General features: G+C 39.2%; 1 protein-coding gene across 1 annotated transcript in view; it reads right to left on the bottom strand.

Moving 5' to 3' along the window:
* The window catches only part of engase (endo-beta-N-acetylglucosaminidase), a 36,604-nt gene extending 13,898 nt beyond the window's left edge, over positions 1 to 22,706 (bottom strand). Inside the window, exons 1-8 of the mRNA XM_062036335.1 lie at positions 22,546 to 22,706; positions 18,482 to 18,552; positions 18,183 to 18,384; positions 13,418 to 13,566; positions 7,523 to 7,674; positions 7,285 to 7,433; positions 4,841 to 5,012; positions 1,759 to 1,862 (exon numbers count right to left, since the gene is read on the bottom strand). Of these exons, the coding sequence (XP_061892319.1) occupies positions 1,759 to 1,862; positions 4,841 to 5,012; positions 7,285 to 7,433; positions 7,523 to 7,674; positions 13,418 to 13,566; positions 18,183 to 18,384; positions 18,482 to 18,552; positions 22,546 to 22,625 (1,079 nt within the window). The 5' untranslated portion in view covers positions 22,626 to 22,706. The remainder of the gene's footprint in view (positions 1 to 1,758; positions 1,863 to 4,840; positions 5,013 to 7,284; positions 7,434 to 7,522; positions 7,675 to 13,417; positions 13,567 to 18,182; positions 18,385 to 18,481; positions 18,553 to 22,545) is intronic.
* Between the last annotated feature and the right edge of the window lie 236 nt (positions 22,707 to 22,942).

Genomic DNA, 22,942 nt, shown 5'->3' with positions numbered 1-22,942 from the left:
GATTTGATTCACTAATGCACGTATTCAATGCCACCCCCCAAAAACATGAGTGTTTGTTTTTCACAATTAAATAACATATGGTGGAAAATATTAAAATACTTTTTTTTTAAGCATTTAGTTTGAATGAGGAAATTATTTTTGATTGCAACTGTAGCTAACTTAAATGTATTAGATTATTGTTATTAAAATGAAAATACAGCTTAAAATAATATTCTTGGAATTGCTCTTGGTTGAAATCTATAGACGGTAATATCAGTGTTTCCCACACATTCATTTATTTGTGGCGGCCCGCCACGAAAGAATTAAGGCTGCCACAAAATTTTAATTTTTTTAATTTTTTATTTATTTTTGTCCTGTCCAGCTTCTCAGGCAAATCATATAGTTAATGTAGATGCCCATATCGGCTGTTCAGATTTACTTTACAAAAGAGAAGTGTAGGATCAAGATTTTTGGAGCTCTTTGTTCAGTGGATCAGATGTTTGATGAAGCTTTGTGTCTATCGACCACCACTACTGTTTTCTGTTTATTTGTTACTGACTGTGGCAGGACACCTCTGCCTCTGTTTCACTTTATGTTGCTGGTAAATAATATGGTTGTAGTAGTAAGCTAAAGTTAAATTATTTAGCATGCACTAATTAAAGGGGCAGAGCTTTAAGAGACATTTTAGCTTTTATATTTTAATAAGATATATTTTTTGTAAGAACCACAATTAATAAATATATTTCAGTGAATAACTTATTGTTCAAATCTGTATATAAATATGTACATAAAGTGTTGTAATTATATTGTAAAATGGATGGATGGATGGACGTTTAAAACAAAACTGTTATTATTAATTAGTAAGTATAATTTTTTTGAGCCCTTTTAGAGAAAATCATATCATTGTAGTAAATTATGCAAATTACTCGATTATGTAATGGTGACCACGCCCATAGCCCCGCCCATAGACACGCCCCCACCGCCACAGGTATCTTGGCAGTTTATGGGAAACACTGAATATGTTTGTTTATGTAGTAATAGACTGAGGGAAAATAAACATTGAAACATTGACTGAATTTTGTTAAAATTCACATGTCTATTCATTGATTAGTCATCAGACACAATCCATTTGGATTATTAAAAATTTCTTAATGGACATTCTGTCAAATATTAATTATTTACAAAGCTTTTGTTTGAATTGGTTAATATGCTGATTCATTAACAGTTGAATTGGTATTTATTTTTTATTAATTGGTATCTCAACATTTGATCACACCATTTTACGTTTTCAAGCACTTTGGCAAGTTTTTTTTGTTCATTTGGCAGATCGGATTTTTTTTGTGCTTATTTTAAGTAACATGTTATACAATTAGTAGACACTTAAGTATTACTTAAGTACTGTAGTTAAGCACGGCCTATGGGCATTTTTGTCTCACAGCTTTGTTTTTGCTGACCCTAAGCATATTCTAAAATAAAAGTAATTAATATTATTAATATTTTCAAACTTACAATAAGTACAGAATTTCTATACGTTTTACGCATGGACCAAAAGAGGCCATAACATATTGGTAACCGGTTAAAATATCTTATCAGGCATATTAAGCACAAAAACACTTAATATTTAACAGCAACAAACAAGCTGCTAAAACAAACGATCTTACCAATTTCAAATATGCACAACATCATTTAGTATATTTCATTTTGCTAAAATGTCACTTTTATTAAGTGCAAAATTAATCAGCATGCACATATAATATTTTAAACTTGTGGTAAACTTACCTATCCTGATTATGACGAAACTTATTCTTGTCTTGGGTCTCGTACACCCAGCCTGGAGCGAAGATGGCAGCAGAAAAGTTGTACTTACGGATGATTTCAAGAGCCTGTAAAAGCAAGAAGGTGCTGTCATGAAGCATCTTCTGTAACAATCACTATGAAGACAGAAGTTTGCTTTGGTCTGTTGCTTCTTTCATTATGTAGTCCTTAGCTAACTGGCACACACGCAAATGAAGTACAAAAACTGCCAATAGAACATGTCAAGTACGTCCATCTAGTAAAGCGAATGTAACATTTCAACAAATAAGCACATATGTCTTGACATGGATAACATGTACAAGAATTATAGGATAAAAAATAAGAAAATGCAGTACCAAAAACTATTAGATTGTTCTTGATATAAGAAATGCATTGATAATAATAATCAGTGTTGGGTTAGTTACTGAAAACCAGTAACTACTTACAGTTACTAGTTACTTTATTTCAAAACTAACTCAGTTACTAACTCAGTTACTTTCACCAAAAAGTAATGAGTTACTGTGAAAAGTAATTATTTAGTTATATATATATATATATATATATATATATAAATATATATATATATATATATATATATATATATATATATATATATATATATATATATATATATATATATATATATATATATATATATATATTTATTATTTTTAAAGCTCCCATTAATGCCCTTTTAGCCTTCATTTCAGTACTATTATTGCACTGGAGAATAATACAATGTGTTGATCAACTTGACATGCATTTGCATCACTGAACTCTGCTAAGCAATGTGGTCTACATACAACACACAAAGACAAAGATATGTTACAAAGGGACGATTTGTTTCACGCCAGATGACAAAACTATTTTAAATAGCTGCAACATAACATACATAAGTAACAAACAGCATAATAACAACATAGCTGTAAAGCAAGGAAGGCACACACTACATACACAAAGCCTAACCAGGCCTTTTTTTCTCTCAAGGAATTGTGAAATAAAATCATGTCTGAAGCCCAGAACACTCTACACATTTCCCCAGTTTTAGTTTAGAGATAAGGAAAGATTGGCCTGGCCCACTAGCATCCCTTTTTATGTTTGTGAACTTTATAGTCTATACATTTAGAGTGATGTGATAATCAAACCCTCAAGAAGTCTAGAATGAAAGAGCAACAGTATATAAGAGAATTGACAGAGTGTGTACATTCAGTGCGCAATGCCTCGTTAAAATCCAGCCACTGTTGGAGGTGGAGGTGAAGTGTGTCTCTCTTTACTAGCTTCGTCGAAGCATGTTGCTTTTGTAACTGTTTCAGCTGATTTGAATTGCTAGGATAGGATCTTTGATCCAAGACACAACTTACATTCAACTAAAATGTTATTTTCTTTGTGCTCGACAAAAGTATTGAGAATATCTCCATGTTAAGAAACTCGGCTTCTGGCTCCGCCATGATGTCTTGTTAGTAAACACAGACACACCTCCCACACACACACACACACACACACACACATTTACACACACATACACACAGACAGCGCACGGCGCGCCTCTATCTTATCGCCTCTTCCGCAGCGCTGCAATAAAACACACTCAGATCTTCTCAGTTTCTAGCTGATACTACATAAAAAATAACGTAAAATAACGCAGTAACGCATCATGTAGTAACGGTAACTGAGTTACTGAATATAAAAAATAACGCGTTAGCTTACTATTTACCGCCGAAAGTAACAGCGTTACAGTAACGCATTACTTTGTAACGCGTTAGTCCCAACACTGATAATAATAGATTATATGCAAGCTTTTCTAGACCATCAGAGCGCATTACAGTGAGAACTGAGAACCCATACATCAGTGCTAAAAAGGAAAAAGGGTGGAATGCCATCTTTGGGTTGTAGAAGAGATCTTGCCCCGAGTGGATGGTGAGATTGACAGGTGGATCGGTGTGGCGTCTGCAGTAATGCAGACACTGTATCGATTCGTAATGGTAAAGAAGGAGCTGAGCCGGAAGGCAAAGCTCTCAATTTACTGGTCGATGTACGTTCCCATCCACATGAGCTTTGGGTTATGTCCCAAAGGACAAGATCACGGGTACGAGCGACCAAAATTAGTTTCCTTCATTTGGTGGCGGGGCTGTCCTTCAGAAATAGGGTGAGAATCTCAGTCTTTCAGGGGGAGCTCAGAGTAAAGCCGCTGTTCTGCCACATGGAGAGGAGCCAGATGAGGTGGTTTGGGCATCCCGGACAGTACTAAAGGCACCGTTTAGGGCCGCTTTATTGATTGTGGGGCAAGCAGTAGAAAATGGATGGATGGTACTTTTTCGTCACTTATTGTTTGTCTTTGGTACACCAATGTGTATATTTTAGGCCATTGGTTCTTTGTTTGATTTTTGCAAAAATATATATCTATTTTTATATTGCTCTTTTTATCTTTGGTATGAACATTATTATGTAAACTCGAAGTTATTATTACTTTTTTTGGTTCTTTGTTGTTGCTATTTTTGTTTTACAACATTTTATTATTTGATCATGTTGTACTGCATTGTAATCTTTTGTTTTGTGATTGTGTGATGTTTTTTGCCTGGATCCCAGGAAGAATAGTCTCCACTGCGGTGTAGACTAATGGGGATCCTTAATAAACTAAACTAAACTAAACGTCTGAACGGTAGGAGACCACGGGGAAGACCCAGGACACGTTGGGGAGATTAAGTCTCCCGGCTGGCCTCGGAACGCCCGGGGATTCCCCGGGAGGAGCTGGACGAAGTGGCTGGGGAGATCGAAGTCTGGGTTCTCTGCTTAGGCTGCTGCCCCCGCGATCCGACCGTGGATAAGTGGAAAAAAATGGATGGTCAGACGTCAGTGCAAGTGGGTGAAATTGGGTTGCCTAAAGACACCGGCAGTGACTAAGATACCGTTAGTTGGATTTGTATCAGGTACCCTGAAGTTCCTGGACAACCACTGAGCCACTGTTGTAAGACCATAAAATAACAATTGTAAAGTGGTAACCTTACAAAATCAGCACAGGATAAAATATCCCCCGCATAACACAGAAACACAAATGACCAGTTTGTACCTTATAAGTTTCGAACATCCCTCCCACCACCTCGCCACGCCCAAAAACATCCACTCCCACATAGATGTCAGCCTGGCGGCCATGGGTGTGAGTGAAGTCCGCCATCTCCTCCAGGTCTTGTGCTGTCCAGTTGTAGTTGGTGAAGAAACCATCGCATGCATTGAAAAAAACCCTGTGGTGGAAAGACAGAGCGGCACTGATTGACTGGTCCATATTTTTATTGATGTCCTACAACAGCATGTTGAAAAAGAATATAAACCCATTCTAAATTCTTAAGTTGTATGTATGAGTGTTTTGTTTTTTAATGTTTAAAGAAGTGTTAAAATAAGTTTATGAATTCTTAAAAAATAATTCATAAACATGTTTTACCTAACTGATTTATGTAAAGGTATAGTATGTGTCTCATTTATACATAAGACAGATGTGTGTTTTTAATTTACACATATTATGGAGTAAAATTCATGTAAATAAGTAAATAGCGGCCCACCCCCCCCAGAACATTACATACAACTCCCAAAATATCAGTTCATTTAAGAGTCGTACTATGAGTTCGATAACATGCTAAAGACGGGTCAAAATGTACTTTTGTATGAGCCCTGAACATATTGCATGTAGTTTAGACCGGGGATTCTTAACCTTTTTGATCTTAGGGCCCAACTTTTCTCCTATTGAGAGACCCGGAGCCCACTCAAATATTAACACTGAAATAGTCATCTTACTCTTGATTTTAATGCAAAAGCCAAAATCAGTGAAGTTGTCACGTTGTGTAAATGGTAAATAAAAAGAGAATACAATGATTTGCAAATCCTGTTCAACTTATATTCAATTGAATAGACTGCAAAGACAAGATATTTCATGTTCACACTGAGAAACTTTGGTATTTTTTGCAAATAATCATGAACTTAGAATTTAATGGCAGCAACACATTGCAAAAAAGGCATTTTTACCAGTGGCCTTTCCTTTTAACAACACTCAGTAAAGCTTTGGGAACTGAGGAGACACATTTTTGAAGTGGAATTCTTTCCCATTCTTGCTTGATGTACAGCTTAAGTTGTTCAACAGTCTCCCTTCTCATATTTTAGCCTTCACACATTTTCAATGGGAGACAGGTCTGGACTACAGGCAGGCCAGTCTAGAACCCGCACTCTTTTACTATGAAGCCACGCAGTTGTAACACGTGGCTTGGCATCGTCTTGGTGAAATAAGCAGGGGCGTCCATGATAACGTTGCTTGGATGGCAACATATGTTGCTCCAAAAGCTGTATGTACCTTTCAGCATTAATGGTGCCTTCCCAGATGTGTAAGTTACCCATGTCTTGGCCACTAATACACCCCCATACCATCACACATGCTGACTTTTACACTTTGACCCTAGAACAATCCAGATGGTTCTTTTCCTCTTACGTCCAGTTTCCAAAAATTTGAAATGTGGACTCGTCAGACCACAGAACACTTCTCCACTTTGCATCAGTCCATCTTAGATGAGTTCGGGCCCAGCGAAGCTAGCGGCGTTTCTGGGTGTTGTTGATAAATGGCTTTGGCTTTGCATAGTAGAGTTTTAACTTGCACTTACAGATGTAGCGACCAACTGTAGTTACTGACAGTGGTTTTCTGAAGTGTTCCTGAGCCCATGTGGGGATATCCTTTACACACTGATGTCACTTTTTGATGCAGTATCGCCTGAGAGAACAAAGGTGCGTAATATTATCGCTTACGTGAAGTGATTTCTCCAGATTCTCTGAACCTTTTGATGATATTACGGAGCGTAGATGGTGAAATCCCAAAATTCCTTGCAATAGCTGGTTGAGAAATGTTGTTCTTAAACAATTTGCTCAGGCATTTGTTGACAAAGTGGTGACCCTCGCCCCGTCCTTGTTTGTGAACGACTGAGCATTTCATGGAAGCTGCTTTTATACCCAATCATGGCACCCACCCGTTCCCAATTAGCCTGTTCACCTGTGGGATGTTCCAAATAAGTCTTTGGTGAGCATTCCTCAACTTTCTCACTCTTTTTTGCCACTTGTGCCAGCTTTTTTGAAACATGTTGCAGGCATCAAAATTCCAAATGAGCTAATATTTGCAAAAAAGAAAGTTTTCCAGTTGGAACGTTAAATATCTTGTCTTTGCAGTCTATTCAATTGAATATAAATTGAAGAGGATTTTCTGTTTTTATTTGCCATTTACACAACGTGCAGACTTCACTGGTTTTGGGTGTTGTAAAATAGACATGGTAAATTTCGGGTTGTCAGGAATGGATTAATTGTATTTACATTGTTTCTCTTTGGAAAATTAGCTTCTGTTTTCGTACCATTTGGTTTTTGACTCTTTGCAATGGACCACTAATGAAAACCAAGGTGTGACTGTACAATAAAGGCCATTTACAATACACCATTTCTTTGTTATTTTACTTGACGCTATTACAAGGCCTCCTGGTCAGATTTTACCTGTTGGACTGGTTTAATCCATTCTGCCATTTTAGCTCTCCAGTCTCTATCACACTGTCGTACCACAGGACCATACTGCCAGGACTGTGTTGGTGCATCTGATCGGTGAGATACCGTAAGAACAAAGGGGTCTTCTTCACTGCGACCTCCTGCAAGTAGACACCAGAACATACATGTTTAACACTGTCCATTATACAACATGTAGTGCAAGCAAAACCGTTGAGAAGGATTTACTCACGCTGAGTTGGTTTTCGATATTTATGAGCCAGCCATCAAAGCCATAAAAATGACTAATTTCAACTAGCTTGTCAGCTACTTCCTGATATAAATCTTCTTTAAGGAACGCCTCGCATCTTGCTGCTCCATCAGTCCATTCTGTGATAAAAGTTCCTGAGAAGCATCAATAAGACATTTTAGTTCAGATAAAACAAAATAAAAATGAGTGATGGAAGCAGATAAATGTAAATGTATGCATTGATGGCAATTGTTCACATTCCCCATTTTTTCCGTAATTCCAAGTTCTCAGCGAGAAGATGCAGAGAGCAGCAGACTCGCCTGGTAGTACAAAGTTAGCGGTCAATATTTGTTTTTGTCATCATATAGGGAAGTATGCTTTCAATTTAAAATGAACTAATAACATAAATGTGACCTGAGTAACAGCCATGACATGCACTGTTGTTCCAGGCTTATTGTCTCCGTTTAATAAAATGACCTTCTCAAATTCAAATCAGGGTGACCATCTGCTGTATTTATGTCTGTAACTAACTAACTAACTAACTAATGTGGAGGAGGCATATGTGTTTAAAAGTTATTTCTTTTTTCATAGCCATGTTTGGAGTATCTAGTACTTTTCCTTTGTGTATTCTACCAGTCTCTCTTTGTCTGCCGATGTCTGTGTAGTGTTTTAGGCATTGGAATGTGAGAAAGATGCATCCCCTTCCTTATCTTATCAGTGTTGGGGAAGGGGGAGGCATTCCTTTCTGGGGGGGGGGGGGACTGTTTTCCTATTCAAGAAGTAGTCCATTTCCCTTGAAATGCCAGATCAACTAGAGCAGCCGATATGAATGTATTGATTAAGTTGATCTCCCAAAGCTTTGGTATAAACCTGAAAATATTCCAATTCTGTCTTGATGGTCCTGTTTACTCAGCATATATGTCATCGAAAGAACTTGGGATTGACCCGTAACTTAGATTCCCTTGGAGGAAGAACTGGTCCGACGCAACACTAACTAACTAACTAACTAACTAACTAACTAACTAACTAATGTATCATCTATTTTATGCTGCAGCTGTTTCATATACTGTAATATTGTGCATGGTAATTGTTATATATTGTATATATGATATAAAAATATCAGTATATATCATATACTGTACATATATTATGTAAATATTACATATATGTTACATTTTATATTGCTACTACGGTATGTTTTTTGTCTACTTTATACCTGCATTATCCTTTCCATCCTTTGTAACTGAGCTACTGTGTGGAACAATTTCCCACTGTGGATCATTAAAGTTTGTCTAAGTCTAAAGTGTCTTGTGTAAGAACACCCAGACACTGATTCAAGAAGTAGGCTTTTCATGATCATATTCCTCAAATCTATGGATGTTTTCCAGCTTCCATATATTTTTACTTTGCATGCTTGCTGGTTTAAACCAGGGTTGTCCAAACTACGGCCAGGATGGCCCGCCGGCGTCTTCAATTTGGCCTGCGAGATGTTGTTTAATGAGAAATATTTAGAGATGTCCGATAATATCTGCCTTTTTTTTATTTTTATTAAATCCACATAAAAAACACAAGATACACTTACAATTAGTGCACCAACCCAAAAAACCTCCCTCCCCCATTTACACTCATTCCCACAAAAGGGTTGTCAATACAGTCTGCAAGGGATACAGTCCGTAAGCACACATGCGTGCTGCTGGTCCACTAATAGTACTAACCTTTAACAGTTAATTTTACTAATTTTCATTCATTACTAGTTTCTATGTAACTGTTTTTATATTGTTGTACTTTCTTTTTTATTCAAGAAAATGTTTTTAATTTATTTATCTTATTTTACATATTTTTTTAAAAAGTACCTTATCTTCACCATACCTGGTTGTCCAAATTAGGCATAATAATGTGTTAATTCCACGACTGCATATATTGGTTGATATCGGTATCGGTTGATATCAGTATCGGTAATTAAAGAGTTGGACAATATCGGAATATCGGCAAAAAGCCATTATCGGACATCCCTAGAAATATTAGTAATAATAATAGTCTGACAATTATGATGCTGCTATCATGTCGTCATCTAGCGGACAACGTGTGTAAGTCAGGTCAATGATCTTTAATTATGCTCTAATTAATGAAAATGCGCAGCATTTACTTATATCGACTCAATGCACACAGCCTTCCCTAGTCATGGTGCAAAAAAGAAAAGAAAAAAATCTGACCAACACAAAAATTCAACACACATGGTCACGCATAACAACCTGCTCACTGAACTTGGGACGGCGTGGCGCGGTTAGGAGAGTGGCCGTCCCAGCAACCTGAGGGTTCCTGGTTCAATCCCCACCTACTACCATCCTAGTCACGTCCGTTGTGTCCTTGAGCAAGACACTTCACCCTTGCTCCTGATGGGTGGTGGTTAGGGCCTTGCATGGCAGCTCCCGCCATCAGTGTGTGAATGTGTGTGTGAATGGGTGAATGTGGAAATAAGTGTCAAAGCACTTTGAGTACCTTGAAGGTAGAAAAGCGCTATACACGTACAACTAGGGATGATACTCGAAACTGGTTTTCCCGGTTGTTTGATAAGAAAAGAACCGAGTCCTCGGACTCGAATCCCTTTTTGGGAACCGGTACCCGTTATCGAGACCACTATAGTAAAGGAAAAGAGTTGATTCTTTATTCGAATCCCGTCCCGACCAGAAATGCTCCGTGGGACATCACAAGAAATGACGTCATGTAGCTCAGTCATTAGGCGCAGATAGCGAAAGCAGGAAAACAATGGACGGGAAAAAGCGCTCCAAGGTGTAATAAAGTTCAAAACAAAAGCTATAATCCATCGAATAACTTTACTGAGAGATTTTAGCAGGGTAAAACACATGACGGACACTTTTACGACCAACCGGAAACATAGCAACCAGGCTAGCAACGCACCTCCTTTACGGCAGCTGTCGCAACGTTCTTAAAACAACCGCAGCACATACATATATATACAACATATCTCCCTTTTTTAACTTTTGTTTTTCTTTCCTTGTAAACGTTACAAAATCACACTGCATATGTGTTGTCTGTCTAATTATAAATAATGCAGACGAGGCGTATTGGCTGAGTTCTTGACATTTACTTTCACAGCGTGGCAACATGCAACACTTTTCGGGGCTACCGCGCATGCTCGTCACTCCCGTTGCATGCTGGGTAGTGTAGTTGTTATATTCTCTAGCTCATAACATTTTCCCCCCTATAAAGAAATAATGTTAACTCAATAAAGTGTATTTCTTTTTTTAGCTTTAACTTTTCATTTTTTAGCATTGTAACCACATTTGCAAACAACTTTTCTCTTCATAGAATTTTCTTTCAATAAAGAAATAAAGTGCAAAAATGTCAAAGCATCATAACAAACAGTTATGTTCCAATAGCAGCAGAAGTGCACTTTTTGGAGAGCTGTATTATTTTCAGTTTTGTGCCCAAGGGACTGATTTTATTTAACACTATATTATTATTTATACACCTACAGTGATCACAGAGACAGCTTGTTTTTGTGTTACAGTATATATTTGTTTCTCTGAAAAATCCCACTTAATATACTTTGGGTAACAACAGTCAATATTTATTTATTTTATTTTATTTTTTTAGGTGGGTAACAGTCAATATTTATTTATTTATTAGATTAAATTGTTTTCTTATATAATAAAAGTGAGCTTTTGTTAAACCAAATATTGTGTGTTTTTTTCCATATACAACAACCTATCTGGACTCCATAAGAGAATCGATTAGGAATCGGTTCGATAAGAGGATTCGATAATAGGCTCGAACTCGATAATTCCTTATCAAACATCATCCCTACGTATAACCCATTTACCATAACTTTGTGGACAGTATAGAAAAAACGTCAAAAAACGTCATACACCATACAAAATTCTAAATGACACCCATTTAAATCCATTACAAAGCATAATGGGAAAAAATGCTAAACATTCTCCACACTTATCCATGTTTGCCGCATTTTAGCTGCTAGATATTTCTGATTGAATACAAAATTTAAGGCGGTTGTCACGGAAGTAAACTTCACATACTCTTTAAAGCCAATCATATTAATTAATTACCGTATTTTTCGGAGTATAAGTCGCACTGGCCGAAAATGCATACCGTATTTTTCGGCGTATAAGTCGCTCCGGAGTATAAGTCGCTCCGGAGTATAAGTCGCTCCGGAGCGACTGGCCGAAAATGCATAATAAAGAATTAATTACTCGAACTGGAGTTAAAGTCGCATTTTTTGGGGAAATGTATTTGATAAAAGCCAACAGCAAGAATAGACATTTGAAAGGCAATTTAAAATTAAAGCTGCAAGCAGCGTTGGTCGGGTCCGCATCTTTGGCTGGTGCTAGTCCTAATTCCATTTCACATTGTCATTATAGGGTATTGTGTGTAGAATTTTGAGGACAAAAAATAAATAATTCCATTTCACGTTGTCATTATAGGCAGCGGAGCAGCATCAGCGCAGCGGGTCTTTGAAGGCTTGTAAAATCAAAACGGTAGCACCTTCCAAAACGCCGTCGTCAACTTTTAATCAGAAGGGTTCAATCTCTCTCCTGTAGTAGTTTGAAGCCGAAACGACAAACGCGCTCAGAGGAGATAACGTTTGATGTTTGGTGACCGGTTGTAACAAAAATGTAGTTTTGAAGGAGGAATAGCAAACTTCCTGTTGATTTTTGCTGAAGGATGTCAATCTATGAAATGAAGGTCTAGGTGAGACCTACATAGAGGTATTTGTTTCATGTCTCTAAGACGTTCCTACCGGAAGTTACAAGCAGTTTTGTCTGAGTTTTCCTCAGAGACGCAGTTTTGTCTCTGTTTTATTCAAAAATTAGCGCAATTTTTGAGTTTTGGGGTTCGGTTTTTTTTTAGATCGCAATTTCCACCAGTCCCGATGTGTGTGAGAAGTTTGGTGAGTTTTGAAGTATTTTAAGGGGGTCAAATTACAGCTCAAAGAGGCAAAAATGAGTGTTTTTAGTACATTTTTGTCTTAAATGGGAAATTGCCAACTTCCTGTTGGTTTTTTGCCCGAGGATGTTAAATTATGAAATGTAGGTCTAAGTCAGACCTACATAGAGGTTTTTGTTTTATGTCTCTACAACCTTCCTAGTGGGAGTTACATGCAGTTTGTTTTTGTTTTTTCCTAGGGGGCGCTAGAGCGCAATTTTGATTTTTGGGGTTTGGTTTTTTATTAGATGGCAATTTTCGCAGGTCCTGATGTGTGTGTCAAATTTGGTGAGTTTTGAAGCATGTTAAGTGGGTCAAATTAGAGTTTTTTGTGGGGTCGGTATAATAATAATAAAACCTTACAATAACAATAGGTTCCTTTGTACCTGTACAAAGGACACCCTGTGGGAGTCCTTTGTACAGGGTACATGCGAACCCTAATAAATAAAGAATAGTGAACAACAGGCTGAATAAGTGTACGTTATATGAGGCATAAATAACCAACTGAGAAGGTGCCTGGTAACATATTATGGTAAGTCATTCAAATAACTATAACATATAGAATATGCTATACGTTTACCAAACAATCTGTCACTCCTAATCGCTAAATCCCATAAAATCTTACGTGAATGAGATAAATAATATTATTTGATATTTTACGCTAATGTGTTAATCATTTCACACATAAGTCGCTCCTGAGTATAAGTCGCACCCCCGGCCAAACTATGAAAAAAACTGCCACTTATAGTCCGAAAAATACGGTGACTTACCTAGTCCCACTGACAAAAAGTAAGGATTCGATGAGAAATAATTATAACGTTTAAAACATGTTTTTAAAATGGTGTTGCGGGAGCAGACTGTCCCAATTACAGGCCGTAATTTGGACAACCTAAAAAACTTTTGAGACCCTCTTTTCTTTCTGTTTGAGCTCACCAAGAACAAGAACTCCGTGTTTGTGTGCAGCGTTGGTCCAGACAGCAGGAGGAATGGTCACAAAGTGGTGTGTGAAGTAGTTGAAAATATCAATGTACTGCCAGTGGTAGAAGGCATACGGAGCTTCTGCATCTGTCCCCTGTACAAACCTCAAAAGAGAACAATCATGTTACACAAAGAAACTGGGGCTTATAAGGTGGGTTAAAGGCATGTGACTTTTATCATAGATACAATTGAACACGCAACGATCAGCAGGATTCTGTTAGTTAACTTTTAGTTGGTAAAACATGACGAGTGAGTGATGTTTGTGTATGTTTTTACTAGCTTTTATTTGTTTTATGTTAAGTCTTTTTAGTATTTTTATTGGCTTTACTGTCTCTGGCCAGCTTTACCAAAGAGACAAGTGTCCATGGAGTGAGTCACACTTTATATTGATCATAGGGCTGGGCGATATATCGATATATCGCGGGTTTGTCTCTGTGCGATATAGAAAATGACTACATGGTGATATTGGAGTATACGTTCTCACGCAAATGCTTTTAGCTGCAGGCATTACACTACAACCGTTTCTCACTCTTTCTTGTCTCTCCTTCTCGCAGAGACATAAAACAAGCGCACCTTCTTACATACGTCACATACTGTCACGTCATACGTCACATACGTATACGCCCTCGCCGAGCAGAGAGGTAGCAGCATGGGTAACGTTAGCTGTGGTGCGAGTGGTAATACGAGAGAAAGAAGGTGCGAATCTGGTAACAAATGAAGGAAGAATTAATTCCCAAGAAAAACAGCAGGGGGTCCATCGTCTGGCGGTGGTTTGGCTTCAAGCGGGAAGATGTTGAACAGACAACCGTAATATGTCAAGTGTGGGGCAAAAGCGTTGCTACAAAAAGTAGCATTACTGCTAATATGTAGCATCATTTGAAAAGTCACCCGCTAGAGAATGAAGAGTGCTTGAAACTCCGCATGTCAACATCTCCGTTCGGTGCCACACCAACAAAATGCAGAGGCAACCATTTCCCCATCAACAGCGTATAAAACAAATAGTCAACAACAGAAGGAGATAACGTCCGCAGGAACCTACCACATAGTGAAGGACATACACTATTTGATTTCCTATTATGCAGCTCATTTTTATTTGACACTTATGGAAATATCTTGTGTGACATCATGCACAAAAGTGCACTTTATTTGTTTTAAACTATTGTAGTGGCGTTCTGTACAAAAAGTGCACTTTAATTTAGTGTTGTTTTGATATGTCATCTTAGTGACATCATGCACAAAAGTGCACTAATAGCTTGTTTTAAAATGTCTCTGACAATCTTGCACTTTCTGTTTTGAAATGACATGAATGTTTGTGCCACTGCTTAATAACTGTTTCATAAATACACTTTTAGTTGTGATGTCCCTCTCTGCATGAAAGTTTAAAAGTAGCATATATTAATGCAGTATGAAGAAGAATGTTTTAATGTAGACACATAGAATCATCATACTGCTGTGATTATATGCATCAAGTGTTCATTCAAGGCTAAGGCAAAATATGGAGATATATATGGTGTATTGTGACATGGCCTAAAAATATCGAGATATTAAAAAAAGGCCATATCGCCCGGCCCTAATTGATCATGGTATATGCAGCACGTCATGTGTGTATCACGACACACTACATACACTGTCTGGCTAGCTGTGGACAAACAAAACATGAAATAATACTTTACAGATACTGTAATATGATTGTTCATGTTTTTCATGTCCTATCGCGGTGTTGTGCTTTACAAACTCAAACGCGTTTCATGTTGACGTAGAAGCGAGCTTATCTCTTGCCGTAGTTAGCTTCTACGGCTAATACCGTAGCATGCCGATGTGTTAGTACGCTAGGTAAAGAGTTCCTCGGTGTTCGCTCTTACAATAACAATGTCACTACAGTTGGTTATTACACAGGTTTCACAACGTAAATGAAGTATTGTTGACGCTTGTTGAATGTATTTTCCCAGTGATTTAGTGGTAGAATTGATTGCTCCTATTAGCTACATTGCTAGCCACCAAGAACCACTCGATTTTTACGTTGTCTTTCTTGTCTCTTATAATGATTGTCAACAATTTCCCCAAAAAGTGCAGTTCAATCAATCAAAGTTTATTTATATAGCCCAAATGCAGAGGGTAATTTCACCACACCTAGTGTGAGTGTGACTATTAGTGGTACTTCAACTTCAACTTTATAACTTCATCACAAGTGTCTCAAAGGGCTGCACAAGCCACAACCACATCCCAAGCTCAGATCCCACATCAGGGCAAGAAAAACTCCTCCACCCCTCTACACTTCTACACCTCCACTCCTCCACACCTTCACTCCTCCACTCCTCCACACCTTCACTCCTCCACAACTCCACTCCTCCAACCACTCTACACTTCTACACTTCTCACCTCCACACATCCACTCCTCCACACCTCCACTTCTCCACACCTTCACTCCTCCACACCTTCACTCCTCCACTCCTCCACACCTCCACACATTCACTCCTCCACACATTCACTGCTCCACTCCTCTACACCTCCACACCTCCACACATTCACTCCTCCACACCTCAACACCTCCAAACCTCCACTCCTCCACACCTTCACTCCTCCACACCTCCACTCCTCCACACCTTCACTCCTCCACACCTCCACTCCTCTACACCTTCACTCCTCCACACCTTCACTCCTCCACAACTCCACTCCTCCAACCACTCTACACTTCTACACCTCCACTCCTCCACACCTTCACAACTCCACTCCTCCAACCACTCTACACTTCTACACCTCCACTCCTCCACACCTTCACTCCTCCACTCCTCCACACCTTCACTCCTCCACAACTCCACTCCTCCAACCACTCTACACTTCTACACTTCTCACCTCCACACATCCACTCCTCCACTTCTCCACACCTTCACTCCTCCACACCTTCACTCCTCCACACCTTCACTTCTCCACTCCTCCACACATCCACTCTTCCACACCTTCACTCCTCCACACCTTCACTTCTCCACTCCTCCACACCTTCACTCCTCCACACATCCACACATCCACACATCCACTCCTCCACACCTCCACTCCTCCACACATCCACTCCTCCACTCCTCCACACCTTCACTCCTCCACACCTTCACTCCTCCACACCTTCACTCCTCCACACTTCCACACCTCAACTCCTCCACACCTGCACACCTTCACTCCTCTACACCTCCACTCCTCTACACCTCCACTTCTCCACTCCTCCACACCTTCACTCCTCCACACATCCACACATCCACTCCTCCACACATCCACTCCTCCACACCTTCACTCCTCCACACATCCACACATCCACTCCTCCACACATCCACTCCTCCACACCTTCACTCCTCCACACCTTCACTTCTCCACTCCTCCACACATCCACTTCTCCACTCCTCCACACCTTCACTCCTCCACACATCCACTCCTCCACACATCCACTCCTCCACTCTTCTACACCTCCACGCCTCCACACATTCACTCCTCTACACCTCCACACCTTTACTCCTCCACACCTTCACTCCTCCACACCTTCACTCCTCCACACATCCACTCCTCCACTCTTCTACACCTCCACACATTCACTCCTCTACACCTCCACACCTTTACTCCTCCACACCTTCACTCCTCCACACCTTCACTCCTCCACACATTCACTCCTCCACACCTCCACACATTCACTCCTCTACACCTCCACACCTTCACTCCTCCACACCTTCACTCCTCCACACCTTCACTCCTCCACACATTCACTCCTCCACTCCTCTACACCTCCACACCTTCACTCCTCCACACCTTCACACCTCCACACTTCCACACCTCAACTCCTCCACACCTTCACTCCTCTACACCTCCACTCCTCTACACCTCCACTTCTCCACACCTCCACACATCCACACATCCACTCCTCCACACATCCACTCCTCCACACCTTCACTCCTCCACACCTTCACTTCTCCACTCCTCCACACATCCACTCCTCCACACCTTCACTCCTCCACACCTTCACTTCTCCACTCCTCCACACCTCCACACCTTCACTCCTCCACACATCCACACATCCACTCCTCCACACCTTCACACATCCACACATCCACACATCCACTCCTCCACACCTTCACTCCTCCACACCTTCACTTCTCCACTCCTCCACACATCCACTTCTCCACTCCTCCACACCTTCACTCCTCCACACATCCCCTTCCACACATCCACTCCTCCACTCCTCCACTCTTCTACACCTCCACTCCTCCACACATTCACTCCTCTACACCTCCACACCTTTACTCCTCCACACCTCCACACCTCAACTCCTCCACACCTCCACTCCTCCACACCTCCACTCCTCTACTCCTCTACTCCTCTACTCCTCCACTCCCAATGGGCACAATGAGAAACCTCGGAGGGGGAAAGTGCTGTTCCTCTATCATTTTTCATTTACCGAGGGCGTTCACAGCATTTCCGTTAGTGTCTGTTTATATTGCTAACAGGAACAGCCCCAGGAACAACACCCTCAATGGACTGCATCATGCCATCAGTGAGCAACACCCAGACGGACTCCTCATCATTGCTGTAAACCAGGTCTTACGTACGTAGGCAGGTACGATACTGCAATATGTCTTGCATATATGGATAAATACATATCAAATATCTTTCTTTTCTGTTTTCTTTTTAAAAGCAATGACACATAATCTTCAGGCCCAAATCCATAAAAAAAAACATTTACCTGTCATCTAGGTATCCACCCATCATGTCATGAGACACCAAAGTGCGACGTAAGCAACTGCCAAGTGTAGGTTGTCGCTGTGCCAGAGGGACGGCTGCCACATTAAATGGGTTGGCCTCACTTTTCTTCCATGACAACAGCTCATCCATCGTCTGAAGACTACAGCAAATCGGTTCAGTAGTTTCAACATCGTAATGTTTGACTGAAAGCGAAAGAAGATGTGGAAGTTAAACAAAAGACAAACTTTGTTTTTGCAGATAATGCAATTCAGTGAAGCAGTGTTAATAAGTTAATTTAACCTGGTAACGCTGAAGGCAAATTCATGACGTCATGACTGCTGTCTGAGTCCACAGGCTGATCAGAAGAGAGCCTAGAAAGAGAAAAAGACAGCGTGTGTTGTACTGCACATTTTAGACACTTGTCAAGGAAATATAACTTAGGAAATACCCTAAAATTCACTGAAGAAAAACTATGCATTCACCTTCACTCAACACTCATTTAAATGTGTTGTTTTAACAATGTTTATAGACATGTACTTTTTTGCAACTAAGCAACAATCAATCAATCAATCAATGTTTATTTATATAGCCCTAAATCACAAGTGCCTCAAAGGGCTGCACAAGCCACAACGACATCCTCGGTACAGAGCCCACATAAGGGCAAGGAAAAACTCACCCCAGTGGGACGTCGATGTGAATGACTATGAGAAACCTTGGAGAGGACCGCATATGTGGGTAACCCCCCCCCCCCCCCCTCTAGGGGAGACCGAAAGCAATGGATGTCGAGTAGGTCTGACATAATATTGTGAAAGTCCAGTCCATAGTGGATCCAACATATCAGCGAAAGTCCAGTCCAAAAAACCCAAAAACATTTCAAATACAGGGTGTGGACTTTGCGTTGCATTTCTTTTATGTATGAAAAGCGCTTTATTAATAAAGCTTGATTTGATTTGACTTTTCATTCAATGACTCTTAACTTTCGACAGAGAGGATTCTTCTTCCAGTGGAGGGGGGCGTGATCTGCGGGGTGTGTAAGGACCGGCCTTGAAGACAGCGGCAGGTGAGTAGATTGCCCAGCTGGGGCTGGTTATCTAATCACCTGTCGCCTTTATTAGCAGCAGCCGGAATGAGACACGTGGTGGGAGTTGCTGGTGAGCAGAGGCATGAGAGCGAGAGACAGTTTGCTGGAAAGCAAAACCACGCTGCTTTATGAAAATAAAAGACTTGTTACCTCAGACTATCGGGCTCACAAAAGGATCTTTGTGTCAGAAGAACCCACTGGAGGGCAACCTCTACACAGGGGTACCTTTATTTTCGCAGGTATCACTTTCCAATTTTCCCCCAAATGCCCCTGTTTTTGCATACCGTCACAGTTATGTGACCAAACATTGTGCATAAAAACTAGTCTGTTTGCTTATCTATCCTTCAGCAGAATTAGAGTGCGCAAACAAAGAATCCCTCACATTGGTGACTCAGTTTCTGTAGTTCCTGTATTAAGTACTACTGCAAAATAAGCCACCAGAGCCCAAAAAATGTCGCAAGTGCCAGCACTCTGATAAGGAAGGTGAGAAACACGAATGACTTGAAAGAGTAACTTGCAGCAAAGTTAGAAGGTGGTGTCCATATATATAAAATAGAAGACTAGATACACTCTAGCACCTATGTAGCGGCCCCTGAGTTGCTATTTAAGGCAATATGAAAATAAATAAAATAAATGGAGTAGTTTCTCAACTTATTTTCACGTGGTTCACTTTGTCAACGTGCAAACGTGTGCTCGGTTCCAACTCCAAATTGCTCTGAAGCAAGATAGCATCATCAGACGGCGACAAAAGACCTGTCAGCGATTCTTTGCGCCGCGTTTGCATGGCATCAAAACACACCTTGCTCAAATGTACACCCACCTAACATGCTAATGGTTTGTATTGACTTATATTATATACTTTATGATACATGACTTTATGATATGGTATATCATGTAAAAGGTATTTTCTCATGAATCCCATACATAAATATCATTTCCAGCTGAGTGCAATGAACATAGTCTTAAACATAGTCTACTTGTTTAAGACTTAAAAAGAAAGTGTTGATAAAAGACTTCCTTGCTGTGTGTTGTTACATGTTGGTTCAGTGGCCTAGTGGTTAGAGTGTCCGCCCTGAGATGGGTAGGTTGTGAGTTCAAACCCCGGCCGAGTCATACCAAAGACTATAAAAATGGGAGCCATTACCTCCCTGCTTGGCACTCAGCATCAAGGGTTGGAATTGGGGGTTAAATCACCAAAAAAGATTCCCGGGCGCAGCCACCTCTGCTGCTCACTGCTCCCCTCACCTCCCAGGGGGTGATCAAGGGTGATGGGTCAAATGCAGAGAATAATTTCACCACACCTAGTGTGTGTGACTATCATTGGTACTTTAACTTTAACTTTAGTACAACCTCTTGTGCTAATAAAAAATACATATATATATATATATTTTAAAAAAAGTCTCATCTTAAGCTATATTCAGATTTTTTTTAATATAAAATACTTTTTTTTTTAATCTTCTTGTTGCCCTACTTATGATTTCAAAGCAAGTAATCCATTAATTTGTACATACGAAAATATTATTTATTGTGTCATAATATCATTAAACGATTTTATATATATATATATATATATATATATATATATATATATATATATATATATATATATATATATATATATATGTGTGGGAGAAAATCACAAGACTATTTCATCTCTACAGGCCTGTTTCATGAGGGGTTTCCTCAATCCTCAGGAGATTCTCTTCAGGATTGAGGAAACCCCTCATGAAACAGGCCTGTAGAGATGAAATAGTCTTGTGATTTTCTCCCACACATACATATTACGCTCTACCACGGTATCGAGCACTATTTTTTGGATAATCTAATTAAGACATGTATATATATATATATATATATATATATATATATATATATATATATATATATATATATATATATATATATATTAGGGCTGCAACTAACGATTAATTTGATAATCGATTAATCTGTCGTTTATTACTTCGATTAATCTATTAATAATCGGATAAAAGAGACAAACTACATTTCTATCCTTTCCAGGTATTTTATTGAAAAAAAACAGCATACTGGCACCAAAATTATTTTGATTATTGTTTCTCAGCTGTTTGTACATGTTGCAGTTTATAAATAAAGGTTTATAAAAAAACAAAACAAAAAAAAAACAAAAAAACAAACAAACAAAAATAAATAAATAAATATATATATATATATATATATATAAATAAATTTAAAAAAGCCTCTGCGCATGCGCATATCATAGATCCAACGAATCGATGACTAAACTAATCGGCAACTATTTTTATAATCGATTTAATCGATTAGTTGTTGCAGCCCTAATATGTATACCGGTATATATATATATATATATATATATATATATATATATATATATATATATATATATATATATATATATATATATATATATATATATATATATATATATAAAGGGAGGAGCTGGACGAAGTGGCTGGGGAGAGGGAAGTCTGGGCTTCCCTGCTTAGGCTGCTGCCCCCGCGACCCGACCTAGAATAAGCGGAAGAAGATGGATGGATGGATATATACACTCATACACACACACACACACACACACACACACACACACACACACACACACACACACACACACACACACACACACACACACACACAAATATACACCTTTAAATATACATATATAGGCTTTTTAAAGAAATTATGTATCATTGTCGATTATGCAAATTATATGATGACATCATATTGACACCAACCCTAGCCACGCCCCCACCGCCATAAATACACTATATGTGGGAAACACTGGATTTGTATTGTTTCTTATGGACAAAAAGCTTCCGTTTTCCTCTGATTTGGTCTTTGTCTGAATTTTTTGGAATAATTTTGTGACTGCTATACCTTTTTTTTTTTTACAAACAGAGCACACAACACTGATACATCTAAAGCATCACATTAAAGTCACTTACAGTGGGTTTTGACTATTTATGAGGGCAAACTGTAGCTAAAATAGACTTTTGAGTATGACACACACTTTATATAGTTGTTGTTTATATAGTTGTTGTTTATATACTTGTTAGTGTAAAGTTGGTCATTGCTGTGCGGGAAACCAGTCACCAGGGAAACACATTAATTAATATATTAACCGTCTCTTTGTTTATCCTTCAAGAAAATGATGATATCATTATAGTATGTATCATTAATAATGATGTACCCATTATCAACATGGATGAGTAATACAGTAGCAAACTAAGCTAGATGAACACACAAGAATCAACAACATGAGGCTCCAACCTTTCTGAGAGCACTTTACCTAAAGTCGTCCGTGTTGTCTTCTTCTTCACGGTTACTTGTCAACGTGAGCCTCTTAGTTTCACCTAAATGTACTGACATGTTTGGCAATTTAGCTTCAAATATGAAGCAAGTTCTCTTTTACGCTGTCAAGCACAGAAGTCTGCCAGCGGAAGGGTAAAGTTGTAATCACAGGAAGTTCCACAGTCGTCCTTTAGCGGAAGTGACGTAATTACGATGACTCCCCGTCTGTCGAAACGTAAGCCATATCCAGTCCAAAGTAATTAAATATGTGCCAGATATTAAAGTAATAGAAATATTACGACACTTCAGCTTAGCCAAAATTCGCAGAAGTTATAGTCTGGTAATATTTGTTCAAAGGGTGCGAGCCATAGACATGTTCTAAGGGTACGCAGCAT

The sequence above is a fragment of the Entelurus aequoreus genome, linkage group LG25 (genome assembly GCF_033978785.1).
Source record: "Entelurus aequoreus isolate RoL-2023_Sb linkage group LG25, RoL_Eaeq_v1.1, whole genome shotgun sequence".
Lineage (NCBI taxonomy): Eukaryota > Metazoa > Chordata > Actinopteri > Syngnathiformes > Syngnathidae > Entelurus > Entelurus aequoreus.
This window is presented reverse-complemented; position numbering and strand designations above follow the sequence as displayed.